Source organism: Oenanthe melanoleuca, chromosome Z (assembly GCF_029582105.1).
Source record: "Oenanthe melanoleuca isolate GR-GAL-2019-014 chromosome Z, OMel1.0, whole genome shotgun sequence".
Lineage (NCBI taxonomy): Eukaryota > Metazoa > Chordata > Aves > Passeriformes > Muscicapidae > Oenanthe > Oenanthe melanoleuca.
The window spans coordinates 53,718,898-53,745,328 of NC_079362.1; the positions used below are offsets into that span (position 1 = coordinate 53,718,898).

General features: G+C 34.3%; 1 protein-coding gene across 2 annotated transcripts in view; it reads right to left on the reverse strand.

The window, feature by feature from the left end:
- Positions 1-2,601: 2,601 nt before the first annotated feature.
- Positions 2,602-26,431, reverse strand: part of AP3B1 (adaptor related protein complex 3 subunit beta 1) — a 153,990-nt gene continuing 130,160 nt past the window's right edge. For both annotated transcript variants that reach the window (XM_056514721.1, XM_056514722.1), the window contains exons 25-27: positions 21,297-21,394; positions 16,037-16,175; positions 2,602-3,358 (exon numbers count right to left, since the gene is read on the reverse strand). In XM_056514721.1, the coding sequence (XP_056370696.1) occupies positions 3,205-3,358; positions 16,037-16,175; positions 21,297-21,394 (391 nt within the window). In that variant the 3' untranslated portion in view covers positions 2,602-3,204. The remainder of the gene's footprint in view (positions 3,359-16,036; positions 16,176-21,296; positions 21,395-26,431) is intronic.

Consider the following 26,431-nt stretch of genomic DNA (forward strand, 5'->3'; position numbering starts at 1 on the left):
CCTCCCACTCCTTAAACTAGACCTTGACACAATTGCTAACCGTTTTAGGAAAACCCACCTCAGCACTCCTGCAGTACTATGCTTTAGCCTTGCTCTTGCATCCCAAGCTGTGCATCCAGGTATGCTGTTCCAAGGCTTGGATACTTGCTGAAGCCAGGTGGCTCTCACTGTGCAGCTCCTGACTGATTAGCTGCCCACAGAGGTAGGAGTTGCTGCTACTTGGTACAAGCAAATCACTCCAAAGTGAATTTTAGATTGCAATTTAGACTAGGCATCAACCTTTAATATGCCTCTACAAGTGATTAAAGGAATACAAGAAGTGAGTACAAATGATATACAGCCAACCAAGAAATAATTGTTAACTATTGCTACTGGTTGAATTATGACTGAGTGCAACTTCCACTATTAATGCAAGACAGGTACACATGCTTTTATTTAGATTCCTCAACAGCTGAGTTTTAATACACACAGAAATATATAGCTATTTAAACATCTTAAATAAACTTTATCCACAAATTACTATTTTGAGAAGGCAGCATGAACTTGCAAATTCCAATACCATGCTGGCCTGACAGAGTCACAAGAGGTAATGCTGCCTAGCAGGGTTGAAGATCCATGATGCTGCCAAGAGGGTAGCCCAACTTGTCAAGTGCATGGACCACTATCCACTATTACTTTCTCACATGGGTACAAATTATACCAGAAGCCAAAAAATAGGCAGTGTGAAGAGCTGTCCCTGAAGAATACCCATGAGCAGGTGGAAAGCCTGTGAGAAGTCAGAGACTGAGGCAGCAAAGGACACCCTGTGACTGGGGTCTGCTACGTCTGCCTGAGCAAGGGGAGCCCATTGACCAAACCTTCCTGCTCCAGCTGCATGAGGCATTGTGCTTGCAGGGTCTGGTCCTGTGGGGGAACTCAACCACCCCAGCAGCCTTTGGGAAAGGAGCTTGGAGAGCCGTAGGCAATGCAGGGCCATGGTTCAAAGCCATGCTCAATAGGGCTCTGAACAACCTGGTCTAGTGAAATGTGCCCTGTTCCATGGCAAGTGGGTTAGAACTAGATGATTTTCAGGATGCTCTTCCAATCCAAACCACTCTATGATCAGCCAAAGATCTCTACCAAGAGTTACTGAACCACTTGAGTGCTGAAAAATATAAATTACTACCAGAAACTCCTCAACTATCTTTATTATACATGTTTCTGGGCTTCACTGCTAAAATGCATAAAGTACTCCAAGGAGGCAAAAAATTCTCAGCAATGTGTGCGACTTACACAACATTAACATGTTTTTCTTTGCTTTATACTGTTGCATGAGAAGCAATTCTTGTTTGTTTTCTCCTTTACAATCATGGCCAAAGCTTTTTCAGTTCACTCTTTTCTCAGATACATGTTTCTGCACCTTTCCCTCACCATCTTCTCACTGGGTCTTAATATTAAAGATTATCTACAGACCAATCTGCAGTTTCCCAGAGACAACAGTAATTTCTGCAAAAATTCATTTTTCATCTGTTTGAATAGCTTTTACATCACAGCCGAAAACTAATTCAATAGAAAACTTATTGCAGGATTAGGACTTCAGAAAATAATGTGAATGTTGATTAAAAACATGTAAATTTCTCTTGAAGGGTGTAAGATTCTTGTTTCTTTTTGGGTGCCACAGCAAACTCTAAAACCACATTTCTCACAGAAGTGCAAGATAAATACCTTAAAAACCTAACCTCTCTTTAGCATTTGCCAATAAGTTCTGCTTCACATTGGAGCCTCTTTTTAGTTCTACTAAATTTTAATAGAAAATTTTAGAAGAATTTAGTGTGAAGTAATGCAACATTTTTGAAAAACCAGTATTTTGTATCATTCTAACCTAGAATAGCACTAGCTGGGCATCTAAGGATCATGCAAAGATCCCAGTGACAGAGAAAGGTTATACTGGAAGGTTATACTTATTCAAGTATCTTCTCTGTAGCAGAGCCATGAGTTACTAGGAAAAAACATTTTGGAAGTGAGGAGAACTGATAAGAAATAAAAATGCTCAGCATCTTCCATCCCGTCATGTAACCAGAATGTGAAGGGAAGGTCAAAATCAGTGACCTGACAAAATCACTGATCTGTACCAAGAAAACTGGGTACACCAACTGGTGCATGGCTATTGGTCTTCTCAGTTAAAGAAGACTATATTTCAGTTGATAGGGCTATGAATTTCTCTCTGCCTCAAGCCCTGGTTTATACAAAGTTGGGAAATGCTTTAATCTAATTTAAAAAAGACATTTGAAATAAAGCTGAACTATTCATCAAGTTAGACAGTATTTGCCACAACAGTCCAATAATCAGTATTTCATATAATACTCATTTGAACAATTCTATCAGTATTTTATGAGTAGGCCAATTTAAAAATAGGCAGTTGCTGGTTTTGTTTATTAACAGAAATGTAACTGTATAGCAGACAATTATCACAGGAGCACAGACACTGGCTACTTTTGCAAGAACAATTTACTGATATGAATGTAGCTGCCACCTCATTTGTATTTGCTTTAGTTAACCAGGTATATACAATAACAGTATGTCTGTTATCAATTTTCAACCAAAAAAAGAAAGGAGCCTCTGTTCATAGGCACTACTTTATTAGCATCTTAACAAAGTATTTGAGAAAATGACAGCAGGTAGGAATAATGTTCTCAATTGACAAGTTCAGGTTTACAAGCTTTTCAAGAAAACAAACACCATTTTGTTGTACTTACTGTGTTTTCACACTTACACCAAAATTCTCTCTGAACCACATACATGTGTATATGGCTGGAACCCACCTGCCATTTGAACTCAGTTTTCAAGCAGTCTGATCTCCCTTGAACTTTATTTCCTAGTATTTGTCCACTATGGGAGGGGAGTGGAAACTAATGGGGAAGGAAGGTAGTGGGGGAAGGGAAAAGAGAGGGAAGGACTAGGGTAGAACTAATGGGAAATACATTTAGAAGCGCAGATAACTGACAGTAAAATATATGTTCTTTGGTTAGCAAGCAGAAAAAAAGGAAAGGACTTGCATACATGATAGATACGCACTAGCATTCTAAAGCAGAAGACAAGAATGTCAAGAGTGTATTCTTTCCCCACTGCCAGATGGAAGGGCTATTATTATAAATGAAAGGCAGCAGTAGTGGATGCCAGGCACTTTTGTTGTGTGCCAGATTCTGAAGTCCAGATGTAAGCAGGTTACCCCTGGGACAGGACAGGCTTCAGCTCCCGCAGCAGAACAGAACCAATCACAGTTTTCTCAGTATTTATGATGAGCTGTGCTGTAGAGCTCTCCTTCAGCTCCACTGTGACTAGCATCAGTGACCCACTGTGCACAGTCTTAGCTGCAAATCTGGAGAGAAAAGGAAAAATAAAAAAAGAAAAAAATCACAGAGGATCTTAAGGTCAAAGACTGCTAATGTTTCCTTCTGCAAGAGTTAAATGAGCTTGAATATAATAAAATACTTCTAAATTCATTAATATGTTTCAAGGGATAAACCATAAAACCTCCCATAAATTCTTCAAACATAATTTATGTAAATATTTTTGCATTTTAGAAGGGCAAAGAAGTATCATGCAAAATTTTGTATTTAGTTGTACAAACTAAATCTTATTTAAATAATTTTTAAATGCAAATATTGATTCTTCAGTTCAGTTCATACACACTGATAACCCGACTACAGCTGTATAGAATTTTCCAATATATTTATACTGGAAATATATATATATATATATTTCATTATTTGGTGACCCAAAGAAATGTTAAATGTAGTAGAACACATACAAAAAGCCAAACTGTTGTACTTTCTGAAATGTGTCTCCTCCTGTAACCCCAGAAATTATTTCATACTAAAACTAGTCAAAATTATAAACATACAAAACAATCAGTCTGAAATGACAGTAACAACAAGGCATTATTTTATCTCCAGAACCATAAAAATGTTGACAATATTTTAAAATATTTTATAGTAATTAAAAATCCTACAAAGGAAATAAAAAACTACCAACCAATCAGACAAACAAAAGTTAGGACTAATGCACCATTACTAAATTCCAAGACATGAGGAACCCGCTAATTACATGGAATTAAAAGCAAAACTAGCCTTTTAAGCACCACAATTGACTGAAAAGCCATTTTAGGCACAATGAACTTCTGTCAATCCTGTTAATTCATTCTGTGTGCAGAGCCAGGCCCAAGAGACAGGAAGCAAGAGGATGGCAACAGCGTCCATCTTCCTATCTTCCACAAGGAGCCCAACATGCTTTCTCTCCCCCCGCCCTTCTTAGTTACTTCTCAACAACAAAGTTGCTGCACATGGGCTTTTGAAAACACTAACAAGTGTAGAGCAGGTCTGTGACCCCGTCTGACCCCACTTTGCAGGGCCAATCTCCTCTCCTCTTTCTGAATGACACGTGTCTGAATCAGAGCCATCTGCCTCAATTTGCGCAACATCTTCAGTCACAATAGGACCCAGTTAGCCCTGACAACAGCTCACAATACAGAAAAATCAAACTGCTGCGCTGACAGCACGCTGTGGGCTATTCAAGAGCAAACCAACTGGTCAGTGTCTCCTGTCTGACAATCAGCATGGGCCTTGCAAAGCGCCTACCCAAGCCCTGGGGGATCTGTTTAATTACCATCAACATAAAGGAGGGAGTTTATCAGGAGATACTCAAAAAACTTCACTCCAGACTTAATTAAAATATTAGCCACTTAAGCAGGAAGCAGGTTCTCTTTAAACGAGAAGTAATTTCTGTCTTTTTTTTCTTTTTAAACTAAGCATATCAAAATCTCATAACACATTATACTAATTAAGGAAACATGGGGCACTTTTCTAATGTCACCCATCACAGGTCAATCTATTTCTTTTGTCTGGATTACAGATACATTCAAAGACCTCTCTTTTAAATAGGAGGTTATAAAACAATATTACTAGTACAAAAATTACCTACTTAGCTAGTTACATCAATGATTTCATCTATTTATGCTGCAATGCAGAAGATGACTATTTCTCTTGTTGACTTCGACAGGGGGATAATTATAGAAACAATAGTCTTATTAGTCACTTTATTTACTTAACAGTTGTGTCTTGGGACAACACAGAAGCAGATTATCTCTGAGTATGCACATAAATAGGTTGCTAGTTGGCACTCCTGCTGTGCTTCATAGCCTCGAGGCTAGATTTTACCCTTTTTTATCAAAAGCTGAAAGTGATACAAAGTCAGCGTTCTGGGAAAGGCAAGGTGGTCCGAAGCATGAGAGATGAGTTTTGTGCTGATATTTTTACATGTGAATTTGCAAAATCACTTAGGAGATCAATAGTACTTTTCCATAGCCCTGAACAAACCACACAAAATCAATAAATGTGAGTTTGCATGTGGCTTACAAGATGCAAAGGGCCTGATACTCAGATAATTTTACACAAAGTGTTAATACACATAACTAGCAGCAGCTAATCAGCTTCTATCAATGGTTACCGATAAGAGATCTGGAATTGCTTGGTGAAGGAAGAATTGGACTACATTACAACAGAAAGACTTATTTCACCATTAAGAAAGCATCTACAGAAGAGAACCACTCAGTGGGTTTACAGCTGCTTTTGAACTTTGAAAACCAAAATCTGTTCCTTACAATAGGAAATATAATCTAGTTTCTTGGGAGAGTTATAAATACACTTGTATGATCTGTAAAACTGAATACAGTTATAAAAGGATGAAGCAGTTGGTATTAACAGCAAAACTGATTTGCCAGTTATTTAGATGTTTTAAACACACTGAAGGATTGAAGGATTTAGTTAACAGCTGTTTTTATAACTAAATACATGCTACTGCATTTATATGCTAACTCTTACCATAAACCCTCAAGGATTTTCCAAAAGGTGTGTTGTGCTCAACTAAATATCTAGAAAAGCCTAGAAAGTCATTTAAAAAATCTCTCAGCAGGAAAAAATTTATCAGTAATAACATGTGTTCACTCTTAGTGAGAAACTTTTATTTTCTACATGAAGTCAGTAATGTAATTTTTCACTTTGTAGGTTAGAATTTGAATTAAAAACAAACAAATAAAAAATCCCCAAACCAAACTGAAGCAAAAAAGACAATAAACCAACAAGAAACCACTGACTCATATAAGCTTTAAAAACTGCACTGTGTTACATTTAAATCTAGGATGTACATTGATGGACTGTAGGTCCAAAAGAATGAATTTCCCCCATGGACAACTCGTAACATAAGAAATATATTATGAGCATGGTTCTATTGCAACAAAGGAGACATATGTAAATTAAAAAAAAAATGCCAAACAAACAAAAAACAAAACAACACCCCCAACCAAACAACAACAACAACAAACCCCTCCAAACCAAATCAGACCAAAAAAAAGCAGAAAAAAACAAAAACCAAAGCAAATGAAAAATGAGAATACATCCAGAAAACAGAACAAAATATTTACTAATAGCTTCAAGATGGCTGTTTCTGCTATGATGCAGTATTTAATTCTGTGATAATATTGACGCTAAACCTGATTTTACAATCCTAAAATATTCAGGAACATTTGCAGCTTAATATTTTTCCCATTTTAAAAAAATCAAGACAGATTAGAACAAAACAATGTAAGAAATATTTGCACATTATGAACGTTTAAAATTTTTTTTGACAGAATGTTAAATAGTCTGAGCATATGTGACATACAATAAAAAAGGAGCTAATACATTGCTTTTATATAAATATACTACTTATCAGTGGATAAGGAAATATACATTAATAATCAAATTCAACATCAATAAAACACTATCTATTTTTAGAAACTAACTCGGTCTTTCAGGAGTTAAAAATAAAGCATATAGTCTCGGTCACTTCCCAAGAAAATAAAATTTTCCATACAGAAAAATCTGATATATAGTTGATATAAAGAGAAAACACAGAATATCAGATACTACAATGTGACAGCATTTGCGAAACACTGACTATGCAATGATGACTAGTCTGAGTGCAGATTGGCAGTAATTTTGTCTTTTTCTGTAGACAAAATACAGCTACACTGTAAGGAGATGCATTTTTCTGGGGAAAGGTTATGAAAATTTCATGGCAGTGAATATACAGCAGCAGACTAACACACTTAAAATCTACTCTTTAAAATTCAACATTTGAGAAAGTAAATTTACACCTGAACACTCACTATCGGGATATTTACAGCAGAGCAGGGTTCATTACGCATAATTCAACAGCATTATAACACACTCTCTCCTGTCCGGTGCTTTTCTTCCTCTCTGACTTTTCTATTCAAGCTAAATTTTCTTCTTTTTCTGTTCTACTGCTTACCACAAAGAGTGACAATGGCCCATGGAGGCTAAAACTTTTTTTTTCTTCCACCCTTTCTTTAAATCTTGTACATGAAGCCTTCAATTACTGCCTGCTGAAGCAGACAGAATCCTATTAGTAAGGAAGACAATCAGAAGATGCAATGCCCTGCCCTAGCTGTAGAAAAATAATTAGTCCAAAGCTGACAAATGTGTAATCAAGTTATGCAATGAATATATTCAAAGGGGAAAAAAATACTGCTGTGTGAATTAGTCTTCAATTTGTAAATATAAGAATGAATAACTACAAAGGACCTTCCAGCACGTAACTGGACAACAAAGATAGTTACACTTACAGTTTCTTCCCATCACTCTGCTATGTAAAGATTTCACCCTATAAATAAGAACTCGTCTAAAGATTGGCTAAATTAATAATTTACTTTTATTCATTCTCTGAGTAAGCCTTAGAATGTGAAAAGGAAGTATTTGGGTATTACTTCTGACCTGGGGATAGAGAAATCTTAATACCAAAACTGTAAGCACAAACATACTCACAAAAAGAAGGAACTTATTGGGTGATTTTAACATTGGTTACTACTAGTAAAATTTGAAAACTATTTACCTTAAAAATCATATTATGATAATGCAACTTTCTTTTTTTAAAGCATATTTAATGCAATTTTAACATTATTTTTGAACAAATTGTTCAAAATACCTAACTCAATTAAATAATGTAATTATTGTCAACATAGTCTCTTTTCAGGGGGTATAGAAAACCAAAATTGTAAAATAAATTGTTATCAAATGTACGTATTTTCATCATATTTATTTCTATTGCCAAAATAGATTTTTAATCTGTCCTCACTTTCCAGCAATCAGCTGCAATGTACCTCTAACAAAAATGCAGAAATGCAAGTGAGTCATCTGAATTTACTGTCCAATTCATAGCACTAATCCACATGTTCAAAAAGATGATGCATTAACTTTTTATCATCTTCCAAATTTATCATTAGTTTAAAAACATCATCATTTTTATACGTAGGCATTTATATCTTCTCCCCAAAACTTCAATGAGCTAAAAGCTTGAATCAAAATGAAAATTCTAATTGTAATACTTGATCAATTTATTTTATTATATGCTGTACTTCTTTTTTTTTTTTCCTATAGAATTGGGCATTTAATACGACACATGCTTGAGAATTATACTCAGTCTATTTTTAAAACAGGATATAAATTTTAATTTGTAGGAAAACTACTTAATTTCAAGAAAGCAGATTATCTTTTAGAAAAATATTAAAATAATAAATATTAAATACTCAGAGATCTTTACAATCAAAGACAGTCTTATGCTCAGTTAGTTCTTTAAGTGTTCAGCATTTTCTGTTTAAATAACTGGCTCAAAGGGCTCCTGTTTGTTTTTCAAAGAAAATGCTGCACATATTTATCACTTTATACCATTCAGATACAAAAGCAGTGCTGCCCTCTAGTGGATAGCAAATAAGTCAGGCTAGAACAATCTATTTTGATAAACTGCATATCTAAAATGACTCACTCATATACTTTTAATGTTAAGACCAAATTTAATTTCCTTAAGTTATTTTAAAATTTTGCGATTTGCATATAGGCTCCTTAATACAATAATATATCTACAGTATTAAGGGCATTAAAATGATTCTGTGTGAAGGTATTCTCTTGCTCAAGTATTTTGCACCAGGTAAATAAAATCTTCATATGATGATAACACATGAAAACAGTATTAGTACACACAGGGCCCTTTTGTTAGCAGAGAGAAAATTTCAAGGTTTTGGAACATTAGGATTTGATTAAGGATTTGATTAGACTTGATTAAGGAATATTTATAATTGGAAGAGTAACATGAGGAACTACAGAATGAGCACTTTCATACTTAAAAATTCAGTTTTCTTTTCCTCTATTAATAAAAATATTAATCAAAGAGTAGTTACTAAGTTACTATCCAGAAAGACTTCTAGTCCTGCCTGTTTAAAGAAATAGAAATGGTTAACCCAGCTGGGTTTTTTTATTTATTTTTTTGTTTGTTTGGGATTTTTTAAGAAAAGAAAATAAAACCAAAACTCCCAAAACAGAAAGCTGGAATTACTTGAATTACTTCCATCATAAAGCAAGCAAACATTAAGAGTTTACAACTTCGCGAAAATAAAGCCTGAATTAACTGTGGGCATGGACATCCTATTCCATTTAAAATTGTCTCCTACAGGGAAAAAACTATCAGAGAAGCTGTTTTACCTAGGTTATTTAGCTCTCTAATTAATTCCTACTTGAGAGATTAGAAGGTGAAATCAAAGCTGCATGCCTGTTGCAAGTTTATTTATGCAGCTACCCATTGAAGCTTTCTAGAAGAGTAGAAAAGGAAGACTGAGACCCCACAGCTAAGGAACTACAGAAGCAAAACAGTCGTAGGTAACTGCATCAAAGGAGCTATTTTGCAGGAGCAGAGGTTGATTTCACTTCCTTGGAGCCCTCCAACAGGCTAATTCCTTAGTGAAAAATCTTAGAACATGTGTGCTTCCACACAGAAGAGAAAGGGCCTTTAAAAAAGTCTTTGTGGATTTATAGACCTGTTAATCAACTACTGACAACATATACTTGGATTCAAGTCAATAACTACAAAGAATTTCTGTTTCTCAGAAATTTCTACATGGTGTTTATCCTCAATAGATGGGTATTTTACTTTCCAGAAGACATGCTGGAAGGAGATGCAGTTGTTAGTTATGTTAAGCTGATGATGCCTGATCACTAACTTTCGGCCTGAGAATTCTTCCAAATTTAGTGCAAATTGGAAGATGACATACACAGAAAAAATTCCCAGGTGGACCTCTTTAGATGGAGTTTGGTTCAATACAAATGTAGCTACACACATGTGCAACTGCATACCTTTTCTCCCCACATTAAGTGTTGCTGGATTAAAAAGATGTGGGGAGTATAACCGATTACTAAGCACGACATTCTCTGATAATCAAAATTGTCTGTAAAAAAAACCCTCTTTCCTTTGAGAATCAGTCTGCCAATATACTATAAATGGGACATGACAGGTTGCAAAATGATAAAAAGGGGTGAATACAACCAGACTGTCAGGCTGATGCATGGAGTGAGAAATAAAGGCTAGTGAAACACAGGTCCTTGGATTTCTGTATGTTCTGGATTTTAAACATTTTATGCAAGTTTCTACATTTGGTCTTGTTTTTGTATTGTTCAGAATATGAATTCTCACCCATTGCAGTGTATTTACTGTCATAATCGATGATTTACACAGTATGTTTCTGATTTTGCTAACAAGACAGGTGGATGGTATTTTACATCTTGTACAAGAAATCACGTAGTTAAGGGTACACTAAACAATGGCATACTACATACAGCAAGCTCTGAAGAAACTACCATATCTACATGGTTCAGTGAAGCATCCCTAAAAATGTAGGTCTCAGAAGCTGCACAGTCACTGCATGCACAGCTGTGCTTGAGCTAGTTAGACCTGCCCCAGCAATGAGCAGAAGTGCAGTTTCACTCTTCTTTGTTAAAAACTTAGCTTGCTTGCTGCTAATTCAGGTGTCTACTCTGACACCACACTAAGAGAGGAGAATCATCCCTCTCTAAGTCCTAGTCATGTCTAGAAAGAAGAGATGGCTGTTAGTATTGCCACTTTTGTGACTGTAACAAAGAAAGACATTAAAATCCCTATTTTTGTTGAAAGAGATTTGATTGTTGCATACTGGATTCTTGAACTCATAGAATTGACCATGTGAAATTCGAGGACTGAAAATAATTCTGTTCTGTCTCAGAGTGCAGGTCAATGGTTACAGCCATTCTGAGGAACTGTAGAACAGAGATATTTATATGACACCATGCTCACTGTCTAATCCTGCTACTTCCTGTTTGCAATTGAGGATTCCTTCCAGAATACAACAGCAGCAATAGACTAGTGCAATGGACTATTAAATAAGTTGAGGTTGACTAAACTTCATTCTTCATTATCCACCCTGCTGGTTTCAGAGTTTTATCTCACTGACTGATTGGGCAATGCACAGGTAGTTTTTAAGAATGAAAAAAGTGGAAAAGATGATCTTTCACCATTTTTAGAGTCACAGTCATTGACATCAATAACATTCTGTAGTGCAATGCATCCCAGTTAAGAAATACTTTGGGAAGTAGAAGGTAGAGAGGCAAGTAGTTGAAGACAGCCTGATTCTCCATCCCACTGCACGTTATACTCTGACGTCAAGAGAAGCACACAAGTATAAAACAAAACAAGAGTGAGGAAGTAAATCCAGTTTGTGATCTTAGCTCTGAACATATTTTTCTCCTATATGCTGCTGTCAACACTTTAAAAGCTTTGCACCATATTTTTGTTGGTAGCGTGAAGAAACATCTTCTATGTGCATTTCTATTACTTTCTTTCCTAAGCCAATTTAGCCTGAAACACATCGCTCCTTCATGCATAGGACCTTATGTAATAGTAGACAATATTTTGACACTTCCTAGAGGATTATAAGAGCATTGAAGTCCTTGTAAGACTGAAGTCTGCAACTAGCCTTTTCATTCTATCACCATCTGTTATCTTTTGCTATACTCAAAGTGAAGCAGATGATGATGACTACCTATACTTGTAAGAGATGAAAATGAATAAAGGAGGAAGAAACCTGAGGAACTTTTAGAATATTCATCTGAGAAGAATAAGCAACACACGTTGAAAGTTACACTTGCTTGAAGGGTGGTTCTGGGTAAATAAGGCTTGTGTCAGTTAAATAGAATATGACTGAAAATCTTAAATTGAATAATGTCTTCATCTTATCATATTTTGAAATAGAACAGTCTGGATTTCTTTTCTTTTTTTTTGTAGTTTTTGTATCTAAAGCAATGAATGCCCAAGTAGAGACTAGGACTTCAAGTGGTGTTCTACAGAAGAATCAACTCTGAGGGAATAAATGTCCTCCACTATATACCCTCTTATCTTGAAGATAGAAAAATTCTTAATAGGCTTTCCCCACTAACAACAAACAGCAGACATACTTCAACTGAAAAGTACTTGTTCCCTAAAGGTAGTTATTCAGAGTGATTTAATTGCCTGCAGGAACAAATACTTTTCTTTTAGTGTCTTCATCTTCAGATATTCAAACGATGCCCTCAGGTTTGAGGTCTGAACCAAAAGACAGAAGCTTGGTGCCTTAGCTGACTCTTTGAAATCACTTTATCAACATCAACTAACGGTTCTTAGAACATTAAAAGAGCTATGGATATTTCAACAATTACTCTCATCAGTCTTGTGAAAAAATATTTTAAGAAAAAAAGGATTATTTTCTTATGTTTTCAAGTTTAAAAGAACACATTTCCCATTCAAGAAAATCAGTCTTCTGAAATGCATTTCACATTCTTGCTTCTAGTAGAAACCTTTAAAAACTGAAACGTTTTCACTTATTAGCAAAAACAAGAAGGATCAATACATAAAATAGCTAAATCCTATTAAGAACATGCATATACATTGCATGTTGTCTTACAAGGCCCAGTAATCTAAGCCCTTGAATAGACTCCATTGAAGAACAGGTAACTATTCTAAAGAAAGCAAAACAGTACAGCAAATTTATTTTTCAAATATATAAATAACCTGCAACTGTGCTTCTATGTCTCTGTCTGTGTCTATGTCTATGCCTATATGTTATCGAGTTAAAAAATTTTTGCAGTTATCACTTCAAATAAAACCAGGTCAGAAAAAACAGGTTAAAGCAGAATCAACTGTGTCATGTGGAATATTGTTCATCTAACAGTTAAATTATTACATTTTAACTAAGCAGCCACATGGTAAAGAGAGAAAAGAAAAGCATGTAAGAAAGTGTTGCTATATTGTGATATGTTCAGATATATAGCTCATGCATTTGACATTTGTTTTCACTTATTTCCTTTTTCTTTGGTGACTATATGCTACTCTGTTGATATTTATTTCAAATATTTACTTTCAAATCTTCATTATATTTGCTCTAAGTGTTTTTACTTGGTGCAAAAATAAAATCCTAATAAGGTTATTAATTTAAGGACTAGTAACTGGATTCCACCAGCATGACAACATCTTCAGCATGAACGTGAATATGTTTAGACTGAAAGAAACCATGAAACACACCTGTTCATGTCCATTAGATACTCTTGCACTTGTATTAAACTGTACAATTTCATTTTGAATGAGTATATTGCATTACTAGGCAATACAATTTTTTTGGCATTAGCCATCATTAAGCAGTAATACTCAAGCTGGGGATGATCAGCTAATAGGTTAATGTAATTCATGCTGCACAGTGCAGAATGCCAGTCAAAAAAACAGTATTGCTGTTTCTGTGCAAAAAGGTAAGTTCCAGGCTCTTCCAAAAAGTCAGCTGAAGTAGTCTGCACAGAGCACCATATAAGCTAAAAGTTTTTGGATGTAATTTTTTTCTCCAACATCACTTGCAATAAAACAAGATAAATTACAATCCTATAAAAACTAAAAATTAAAATTCACTTTTAACATATTTTTATTGAACCTGTAAAAGTTTAAACAAGATAAAAGGTGACTGTTTATTTTATTATCTGGAATTTTTTGTCACAAATTGTGTCACAATTCCTGAAATATCCTGAAATAAAAATCACAATTCTTGTATCCATGAGACTTCTGCCAGAAGAGATTTGTTTCCTCTCATGACAGAGTTAATTTAATCCAAACATATGTTTGCTTTAGATTTATTTCAGTATTTTTTTCAGCATTTTGAAAGGATTAATTATCTAGTATCTATCTCAAATATTCATTCAAGTGAATCTAGGACTTACTTTAATGATAAAGCATTACTGTTTAAAAGATGAACAGGTTAATCACAGTATCAATTAGGTAATGTCCCTGCTCAGTAAAATCTAGGTGGAATTATGACTACATAATATCTGTGAACTCCATTTACTTATGGTGAAGCAAATGAAGGACTGTTTTCTTAATGCTTATCAACTGCTAGGCATTTCTCATAGGCCACTTAAATTGTTACAAACTACTTGTTTTGCTTGATGGATTATTCTATAGTCTATTCTATAACTACTGTGGCAGACTGAAATTGAAAATGTTGTATTTTGAATCTAAAAAATGAAAGAAAACTTCAGGATGCTCTGAAGCACTCTGAATACTTCAGCTTGACCCAAACATGCCTTTAAGCATTGTCTCTGAAGGAATGCATCCAACAGTAAGAGCATCTTCAATTTTTTTACTCTTGGTTATAGACTTCTTTTAAAAGAAACAAAAAGAGCAAAAGAAAACAACACAAAATTAGAAACTTATCTACAACCGGAAAACCTGTGGCTGAGTTAAGAGCTAGGCTATTATTTTAGGGAGCCTTTTTGAGACTCAGTCAACAAAACAATCCATGTCTATGTGGTAAGCCTCATGTGATAGATAGGGTAAAGATGGAGAGCACCTGTAGACTGCAGACACTTCAGTCTCTCTTGATTGACACTCTCACCTAGTCTTTGAATTGATGTTGAGAACACAGGCTATACAGATCCCTCAGGGATGCGACAAATGAGGACTCTTTCATGGAGGATCAGGTGTCAACAGTGACAATCATTTCAGTGCAATTGCACTAGCTGTGCCATGTTTTTATGGTGAAACAGAATTTTATCATTAACCGTATCAAATACATAGGAAAATCCAGCTGGGTTAATGTCAATGCAATGCAATACAAATGCCCAGCAATGCAAAAGAGACTACATCCAACAATACCAGGTTATTAATCTTGTGTAGGCTACAGCATTCTCACCCTTTCAAACAGCCATCTCAATCCACAAAATTTCAAAGAAAAGCATTGTTCTTCTCTTTAAAAGAAGGTACTTTGCTCTTACTGAATAGCAAAATTCAGGGGATTACAGATAATTCAAAATTTAATGAACAGTTTTAGTAGCTGGCAAGAGAGATGTATTCATTTTCTTAGTTCAAGACCAGGTTAACCTGCTTGTTCCTGCCACAAGTGAGAAGCCATACAGATTCACAGGATTAAATATTTTGAGTCAATCACATTAAAAGCTATCATTAACCAACAATTGCATCAATTCCACTGACATTCTGTATCATAGCATTTAGATGAAATGGATTAATCTACAAGCGAAAACTGGAAATTTGACAGGGCCAATGACTTTCTTGGCTGATAATTGTTTATGCCTGCAGATACATATACATATATATAAATATATATAAATATATATAAATATATATAAATATAAATATAAATATATATATATATATATATATACAGACCGACAGATAGATAGATATAGATATATTATAGGAACATATTAAAAAAAAATGTAGGAAAACAAGTTGCTCCTCACAGATGATAAAACTGAAGCAGGCTACTTACTGTGGGAAACAGAAGCAAAAGATAAAAAAATCCCCAAAAATCTTCTTGAAAGTACAGTGCTCTAGAAGGCTAGCTCCTCCCTTTGAAACAAAACAAGGGATAGACAATTCCCTCTGTGTAAAATCTAGACACTTCTATAGACACTCAAATAATGAGCTGCAGAGTACTCAGGCTCAAGTTACTATCTGCTTAGTATTATATACTGCAGTATAACTTGGTACCTTCTCCCTTAGAGGTATGGGTAATAAAATTTTCCCAAGGATTATCAAATGTTAAATATTTTGAACTAACAAACTCATATTAAAATATGGTCATACTTTGAATAACATATAATCTTACCTGTGTACGTTATCTTGACCAGAAGGGACTACACCCAGGTTTGCTGCTTTCACTACTCTGTCAATTATTACAAGTCTAGCAGAATTCTGTGGAGCAACAGCTATTGTAGCAGATGTCTCATTCATTCCTGTCAGCATTCCTGAAACATTAAGTATTTCATTAAAAATACACTAAGATTTGCCTGCTTATTAAGCATTCAATCAAAATAGTAGGCATCTAAACAAAAAAAAATTGCATTAAAAGTGAAATAATTTATTGAGAAAATAATTTTATAAGAACTCCCATAATTACCTTACTTTAATGTCTTACTTGCAATGACCTGTTATCAGAAATGAATTAGTAATAGCTGAACAATGACATGTGTGATACTAACGCAACTGTGAAACTAAGGGTAGTTCTTTTCCCATGAAAAGCCTAATTTAAAAGAGAATGCAAATGCAGAAATTAAATATTAAGTAAGACTGATTTGGAAAGTAAGTAAGACTATATACAAAGATCCTTTATAAACTTTCATTCATACATTTATTTATAATTCCATATTCCATATGCAATTGTTACAAATGATCTTTAAATTCAGATAGTAGTAATGGGTTCAATTTAGTTATTTAAGAGAAAATCTGCACATTAGAAACTGGTAAATTCAGTTAGTATCCAACTCTCTAAAATATCAACATAAATTATTTGAGTAAAATTACTTGAATATCACTATAAAATGGAATAGAAATTTAAAGATTATATCGAAACATATGATGAAGAAAAAGTAAAGCAGGATATGCCATTCAAAGACATTTTAACAAAACTCACACCTTTCTATCGATATCTTTTTTTTAGAAGAATGACTTGAAGGTGCTCATGTTGATTAAAACGCAACAGTAACTACAACTTAACACTGTGTGTGCCTTTTTACAGTATGTTCATAAGCTGAAAATGCAGACAAACAAAGGAGCACAGTACTTCAGCAGAAATATGAAGCATCTGAAGCAAAACTAACACTGAAAACAAGAGAAAAGTAGCAAAAGGCCAATGTTTTAGGGCTGCACATACAATTCTAGCCCAGAGAAAATAGTAGTACCAAATTGCTTAATAAGAGCAATTAGAACAATAAATCCAGCATTTTAATGCCCAGGAATGTGCTGCTGTCACAGAATAAGAAATATGAAAGTAAAAACGGAACAGCTGATGAGTAAATAACAGGATATTTTTGAAGAGAACAAAAATAAGTGTGCAACTTTTATAACAATCAGATTTATCTTGAGAGTAGAATATTCTGTTTAAATTGTTTAACTATGAGGCAAAAGCTTTACAAACTACACACACAGACTAAACCTGCTTTTAAGCAGAGCATGGAGACTGACATAACACTGCTGAGAGATATGTGTACTTATTTAGGATTTAAACCTTCTCCATTAAGCTCTACTGAAGAGCAAATGCTGAATAAATGAATGCAACTATGTTTATGTTAAAAGCCTGTTTCCCGCAGCATGTAATTAAAGGAAATGTTGTACAAAGCCAGTACTTTTGTCAAGCTCCTGTAAATGGAAAGATGGATAGCACTCAGAGAAGTGAATGCATTGCTTCATATTTAACCTTAACACTCTTGTCATTAATGGTTTGTCTAACTTGTTCTATAAAAGACAAGGTACTGCTCCATTGAAGTAAAATTAAAAAAATCAACTAAACCATGCTTTTCAGAACAGAAGATTCATTATCGTCGACTAATGTATTGGCATAAAGCAAAGTAACATCCTATCAAGTAAGGCACACATTCAATCTGCTTTTTCACCCCCCTTTATTTTTAACTCATGCTGTTTTATTGTTATAGGCAATTTGTACCACTCAGCATGACAGTGTAAACTGAATCAAGATTAATTTACATGCAAAAGAACACTTAGGAGAGCAGCGTGGTAAGCAAATGTATTGTCTCGATTGCTGAGGTGGAAAAGAACCTGGAAATAAAAAAGGGTACTCTAATTAAGGAGCATCAAATATGATTGCTTGGGGTAGTCAATGGCCAGAAAATAGTAAATGTCCAACCATTTAAAGAATTAGCATCTTGCTTGTTAGGAAAACAAATTTTATATATATTATTTTAATAAAATTAGGTAAACTATCTGTTTACTTAACCAAGATTGGGTTTTGTTGTTGGTTTGGTTTTTTTAAATGTGACTCAGGTATACACTTCTAAAAAAAAGTTGGCACAATTATTTAAAAACATGTCCCTTGAGAGAAAAAAAATCCTAAAATAGTTTTAATTACCTATCTTAAAAACATCATCATAAAAATTCTAATTAATACCCAGGGATAACAATCACATGACACATTAAATATTGCTTGAAACACGAGAATCTAAGAAAACTCTAGCCCAAGCACAAAGCAGCAATTTGCCTGGATTAACCACCTAGCATGATGAAATAACTGTACATATTTTAAATAATAAAAGAAAATTATATTGGAAAAATTACAGTGATGGGTAACAAAGTATGCTAGCCAGCAGACTAGTCCTATTCTGAACCGAGGGAAGGAGAGTTTTGCTACTGATTTTTGAAAATGACAGACAATTGAAATCTGGATATAGTAAATATTCCACTCATGCAGTATTCCTATTATGGCAACTTGACTTTTTTGGGGGATGTGATGTAAAATAGGGTATAAAATTCTGAGGCCTGAAGGATCAGAAAAAATATCTGAGCAAAAAGATAGAGTGTTTGACAATATAATTTTAATCCACTCATTCCAAATTGTCAATTACAACAACCACTAACTCAGCTGCTTCTCCGGGGAGCTGCTTCACCAGAGGATTCCCAGACTCAGGAGGGAAGGAAAGGGGAGATGGTGCAGCAAAGCTAAGCGTATCATGCACAGCATGTGGACAAAAACAGCTTTTCAGGTTCTGCCACTTCCACCAGATAACCTTCACAGCCATGAATATTCAATAACCTGTCTGCTCCTCTCTCTTTATGCCATCAAGAAGAAAATGGACATATACAAATGCAACAGACAATGCAAAACAGCAGAGTGTAATTGAGTAAAGATGTGTAGCAATGATTTGTCTTCTACATAGCAGTATAATACCAGCTGTTTTCTCTTTAGCATTCCTATTAGGTTACACATGCCATTTAAATGTAAAAATCCTTAAAACCCATACATATTTTCATTCTCTCCCAGTGTTACGTTGAATTTCTAATGTTCTCATCATTCCTTCACTATTTTTTACCTATCTGTTTTGGTCACAAACAAAACCAGGCATCTCCATATACAGGAGTTGAAACATTTTCAAAACTAACAAAAAAAAAAAAAAAAAAAAAAAAAAAAGGAAAAAAAACATTACAAGTGAAAAACAAGTTAAATAAATCAGATTCATTTTTCATTTGGAGAATATAGGCAAATTGAAGTTTAACACAAACCAGAATAATATATACCAACTTCTAAATTGCCCTGCATTTATTACTATAATTTGGATTTTTCATTTAGCAAGAACACAAAGTAATTCTTCCCATCCTAGATTTTTGTAATAAATACTAATGCAAAATGTAGAATTGAGACTTCTGTTACCAAAAATATTCTGATACAGCTGATATCCATAAGAAAAAAGATGCAATAGGAAAGCTTTTTAAACCTGTAGTAAATTTGCCAGCCTGCAAAGTCCTGCATCAAAGAATGAATTCAGGAAGACAGAGCGAGCGATACAGAAATGCCAAGAGACCTTCATGGATTTACAAATACTTCATATAAACAAATTTTCAAATAGCTTTATTCAGAGTAGCCTTTCTGCTCTATTAAACATAGCAAACAGCTGCCAGATTTATTCAGACAAATAATCAACAACCATAGAAGTAAAATGGCAGAAGAAAAAGGAATTTTGGCAACAACTCCACAGAGGACCACAGCTATTCTCCAAGTACACTTCTTCTATGTGCTCATGGTTCTGTATGGCCAGTCAGCAGGAAAAAAAGCCCTCAGTCACAGTAAAGCATACAAAAACTCTATCAGAATATCACAAAGCAAGCAAACATAAAAACAGGGAGGGAAGAAGCACAGAAACCTGCCTTCTTTCACTACAACCTCAGCTACAATTTTTAGAAGGGAACAGTTGAAAATAAATGTACCACAGCCTCATTCAATCACTCACCTTGGTTTGCTGAGCAGGTATAAAGCAGAGAGGCAGGCTTTAGCCAGCAAAGGGTAAGAACAGCAAATAAGTATCAATTGGTTATGAAAACAAAGCACAATCCTAACTTTTCACTGCAGCCATAAGCTTAACTGTGAATGATCTAGACAGTATTTAAACTACTTTCTTAATAATTCAAAAACACAAAAGCAAGAAATGCTCAAAAGCAATAACTAATAATACATAACATTACTCATTGGTGTTCTTGACTGCTTGATGGATATAGTGAATTTCTGAGCCTTACACAGCAATGAGACAGAATCCCATGGGCATATTCTCATCTCAATATGAAGAGACATATACATGTAAATCCCCATACATTGAGATAGATGAGTAAACACTACTACATTTGAGTGCATCCAAAATGTTACCACTTATATTTAAAAATATCCAAGAATCATATCTGAATTAATGACAGCAGTATTGACTATTCCATTTAACATATGGTCAAACCTAGGCACCATTTTCTCTAATTATTTTGAATAAAATATTCAAGTCACTAAAAGCTCTTATGGGGGTTTGTGCCTGGACTAGTATCAGAGATTTACATTCTTTGAAAACACAGTATTAGTAGAATGCAGAAATATAAAAAAAACATGTCACCATTCTAAAACAGTATTCCAACACGAGGTATTTTTATATATGAAGTGTTTGACAGTGAAAAGATTAAAACAGTCTTCAAAGTAGCTGAGGAACATGTACATTGTTAGTATTGAAAATTACTGCTGGAATAAAGAATAGTAAAATCCAATGCAATACCCATGTAGAAATATTCATTTCCTTGAGCTGAAATCCTAAGTTTCTGTTTTACTGCTAGTAGGAAAGGCATTTATATTTCATGATGGGAAGCCAAAACTCTTTGAGCAGAAAGACTGTTTTAGGGTTAAGAGTGGGCTTTGAACCTTTAAAGATGGCATCAGATCACAGCACACCCTTCTTAAGATATTTTTAAACTACTTATTATTGTCAGAGCCACTAACAGTGGCTAACTCAACCACCTACAACTGGAAGCACTTTCTGTATGCTTGGAAATTGAAAGGCATGCAGCCCTCTTCCAAGTACATTTACTGAAGCTGCTGAAGTATTTCTCACCTTGCTCCTTCTTAAAATCTTTCTCTGACATAGTGACAGGCAAGAGCAGTTCTCCAACAGGGGGCTGAATGTTAACATTGAACTGATTATCCTTTGTGCTGGAAAAGAGAAATTACAGAGAATCAACCAAATGCTTCAACACAGATTAGTATACATATATAAGTTCCAAATTTTTTGTGAAATCATTAAAAAGTGTAAGAACTACCTTATGATTTCTACCTTATTAATTTGAAACCTGTCTACCTTCTTACATTAGTAAAGCTGATCCATTTTCTCTCAATACAAATATGGTAGGCATGGTCTTGTATTTCTGAAAATGTAACTTTTACTCAGATCAATGTTTATTCACGATCTGCAAAGCATCACACTCAATTTAAATGGTTGCAAAGGACAAATTATTGTGCATTTGACAAATCCTTTGAGAGAACTGCTACACGTCCTGTCATCAGCTACAGCTGTCCTAGAAACGATACTAAACATAGAAAAGATATAATTTCAGATAGAAGGAGGATGCTGTCTGAAAAAAAAACAAACCACAAACAAGCCAAATAATAAATATAGTAGTAAAGAAGAAATATTTTTGATAACTTCAATTTTACAGTATTTGGTATATTTAAACAAAATCACACAACATACTTGTTAATGTAAAAGCACACCGGCAAACTGCAGAATGTGAGGCCATTTTCTTAATGGAAGAGTTAAAAAATACTATCACTAGAAACACAATGCTATTAAATGTTATATATTTCTTCTTAAGAAATAAATATCACACAGGAACTTCCTCTCCTTACTCATTTAATTCTCTAAGTTTCCAACTATTTTGTCTGAGACTTCTTCAAGGCTAAAGAAACTCAAGCTACATTCACTTTCTATGTTTCATTGACTAACTGTATCATAAGGGATTTGCCTAGCATTTCAGCATCAGTATATCCAGTCAGAATCTTTGTTAATGCTTTAAGGCCTGAGAAATTTTTAGAAAAGAATGCCGCCTTTTTTTTATTATTATTATTACTTTTCCAGTGTAGCAAATAGCCAATATATATTGATTTGAGATATGCCTCAGATATCTTACTTAAATATAATGATACAATCATTAGAATCGAAAATACATTTCATCCATTAACATCCATGTTATTTAAATTAACCTAAAACATGTGCTACTGATTTTTTATAACTGCAACTTAAAAGTTCTGAAACAAGATAGACGGATGGTAAGCAAACAGCACTATAGTTCAATAGTATAGAAAACATATGTGTCTCCCTCCTAAAGATGCAAAACGAGCCACCAGGAAATAGAAAAGTATTTTACAGTCCATATAATCAAAATTCTAATACTTAGTGTAATTACCCATTTTCAAAAGGAAATGCTTAGCACATTCTTATTTTCTAGCTTCTAGTATGTTACAATTATGCTTATGAGTGCAGTCTCAAGTATGGGCTGTTCAAATAAAACTGGACAATTATGCTAACTTTTTTGAGAACTGTTATTTAGTAAATATACAGGAGAACAACCCTTTCAAACTTCCTAGTACTTCCTTTATAAAAAATCTTTTATTAAGTGCTGCTTTTAAAACCTAACAAATTCAAACTTTTTTTCCCTGTACTACTTTCCTCCCCTGTACTACTTTAAATGCCATCCATCCCTAAAGTAATTATTATAATAAAAGTCATTATTATAATAAAAGAGGGATTGTTTGATTGTCTAGCCTGATTAAGTGCACAGTAAAATAAGTACGAAGTATTTTTTTCTTTAATTTTTCCTTTGAAAAGTGATTAAGAACTCAATCAGCTTAAAAGCTGATGGAGGGGTCTTGTAATCAGCTGCCTCATTAATTTTTTGCTGTTCATACCTACTACTTGGACTGTAAGACTAACACGTTCCACAATACCTTCATTGACACTGTTCAACTGATTGTTCAACCAATGTTATGTTTCACATTTAAGAAAGACATGCTCTACACAATTCAGCATGAAACAGATAAACCATTTTGTGTACAATGATTTATGTCCTACATTGATTGGAGAGATGCCATTTGTACATTAACTTGACTTATAACATCAATTATTAGATTGCTTTAATGCTTATAACAATATTTCCACGATAAGAAGGAATAAAAGCATGAGTACAGCCTGGTTTTTTATGTCCACAACTGCTCAAGAGGACCACTTGACACTTCTGTTAACAAACATTCCAGTTCCATTTCCTCTAGTGAATAAATAGCTAATATATATTCTTTGATAAAACATGAACTCTTTATAGCCTACAAGCAGAAATTCTGATTGCTAGTTGTCCTTCAAAACCACTTTGCTCTTAATTTCACTTTAGTCAGCATCTAGGTTACTTTGCATTACTTTAATTCCAGTGTGCTTCAGTAAATTTCTTTTTCAGCTACAGAAAATCATCCTTCCTTATGGATTCTCTTTATCAGACGCTTCACAGATTAAATATACTGCTTTTGTTTATTGATCTGCATCTTTGTTATTACATCTTTATATTAGAGAGCTCATAATATCTAATTTAACAAAAGTTACTTCGTAATTCCATAGAACCACAATATGATTCAAAAGGGGCATTAGAAATCACCTGATTCTACCTTCTGCTTAAAGCAAGGGTCACTTTAGCTCACTTTGCTCATGGCCTTGTCTGTTTGAGCTCTGAGAATCTTCAAAGATGAGAATTTCATCAGATATGTAATGGAGAAGTTCCAGAATAAAACTGAGGGCTTGGAATACAACTACCTAACTTCCCCCAATACCTAGTCAACTCAATTTCAGTGTATTTAACTTATTCATTCATATTTTCAATACTGTATTAATATAAATGACGCGTAAACAAAAATTACATAAACTTTTAAAAATCTGCTGGACAATTGGTTCAAGTTGCACTGAAGCATCTCTCAGGGCAGTGTTGCTTTAACTTTCCTGGAAGAGCAAGGTGAAGAACCTTACTGGAAAAAATACCCAAAGTTTCTCAGGCCAACAGAATGTGTTTTTTGATTTAGAAAATTTAAGACTGCATTTTCTGGTATTAGCAGGTGCAGCTGGTAAGTTACAGCCTTAGAGGAACATGAATACTCAATAAGAAGTTCTTAGAGGGAATCTATAAAAGTTGGGGATGTCTGACAACAGAACCTTGCTAACACTAGCTTGCAAAATCTGTTATGTATTTAATTGTGAACTTATGGGCAAATAATATTAAACATCATTACTCTCACTTATTACTTAAAAACTATTATATTGTACATATTGTATTTTTAAAATACTTACATCACTTTCATGATCCAATTTCAAGTATCACATTAATTTATCTTCTGATGCACACATAAAGATGAACAAATGAGAGACAAAAATGCTCCACAGGAATAAAGGGAGATTTACTAGCTCCACAATAAGCAACATTGCAAGCCTAACATTCAACCCTTCAGAACATGCACAGTTTAAAGATTTCTGTAGATGTCTGCAGATGGAGTGGGAGCAGCTAGCACCTGACATTTGAAACCCTTAACTATTCCCTATCTCTTCTCTCAGTTTGATTGTTTTTTTTTTTTTTTTTATAAAAATTGTTTCTGAAGGGTTCCTGGTAAAGAAGTTCTCTACCATAACAAAAGACTTGAAAACAGTGATGGCAAAATCTTTAAAATGAAAGTAAATAATACTAACACTTGTGAATGAGTTCTTTTAAAATTCCACAATAGCAGTGGTTAAAGTCTTAACTTCCAAGGCTTTTAATAAATTAATATTCTAATCAGACTGGGAATATTATTCTTGCTCTTTATACTATCCTTTTATGTTTCACTCCCAGCAGCATCTTGTCCCAGAACATAACAGCAACACTAAGAGAGAATTAAGTTCCTGCAAAACAAAACATGGAATGGAGAAGTACAGGAGACTTGATTCACAGTCTTGCTGAAGAAAGGAAAGGATTGCATCCTGCTTTTACGAGACAAAAAGGCCAAAGCAACAGAACAAATGAGAGCTGTTGTTCATGTCCAGCCTTGTTTTTTTCCAGGTCAGTTATTTATCTCGGCATAATTGTGTTCTGGAATAGGGCCAACTGACTACTTTAGAGTAATGAAATAAAGAGAAGAGTACCAGATTGCTTGTCTTACATCTATAAGCAACTTGGTGATCTGCTGACAAAGCACTAAGGAAGGAAACAGCAAGAAAAAAGTGAAAATGCAAGTGACAGTGATGTGAAGACAACCCTACATCTGTAACATTAGCTTTTAATATATTCCATAACATATTCCACTACATAATTTTAATCAGATGCTTTTGTGCAAGCATCTACACCTGAATACATGCTTGCACTCAACAGAAATACCAACTGCTACCCAACTAACCCTCTTTATTTACTCTGCTTTGCAGGTAGAAGTTTTCCTTGGGAAGATTTCTACATCAACACAGAATGAAGTAAGTGAATTTCATGCTGCAAAAAATCTCTTCTTTTGAAAATAAAATTCAGAGCAAAAGCTTCTACAATAAGATGAAACCTGAACAGAACAGAGTGAACAAAGTTTTTAAATCTAATTCACAGAATTTACTTTATTTAAGAAATAGCCAGACTCTTTATGCTACATCAAACTCTTCTGGAGTAATCAGCAAAATGTTTTCTTTATACAGTACAGATATATAGGACAGATGAAGTGAATAGAGGGCTTCCTTTTCTATCAGCATAACAATATTAAGAAACGTCAACATAAGTTAACTATTTGAAAACCTATTATGTCACACTATTTTCCAATTAGCTAATTATTTTGAAAAAGAATGAAAGGCACAGAAGCTGTTGCTTTCATTAGATTTCTCTTTCTTCTTGGAGCTCTGATTGTGTTCTTTACACTTAAGCCTTGAGAGAACTCGGAAGAGAGATGTGAAACCAAAACTAGGGAGAGAGACGCATGGCATGGATATCACCCCCACACCAAACAGTTTCAAAGAAAGCTAAACAACTTCCTGTGTACTTTTCAAAAGAACAGAAAAAGAAGAGAACAGGTTCTCCATAAATTAATTTTATCTTTAAAGCTGTGGTTCTCTCATGGTTTTGGGAACAACTAAGATTGTTAGAATGAGAGGATGAGATTGTTGGAAAGAGAGGATGAGAAGAATAAGAAAGAAAAGGTAAAGACGAGCTTTAT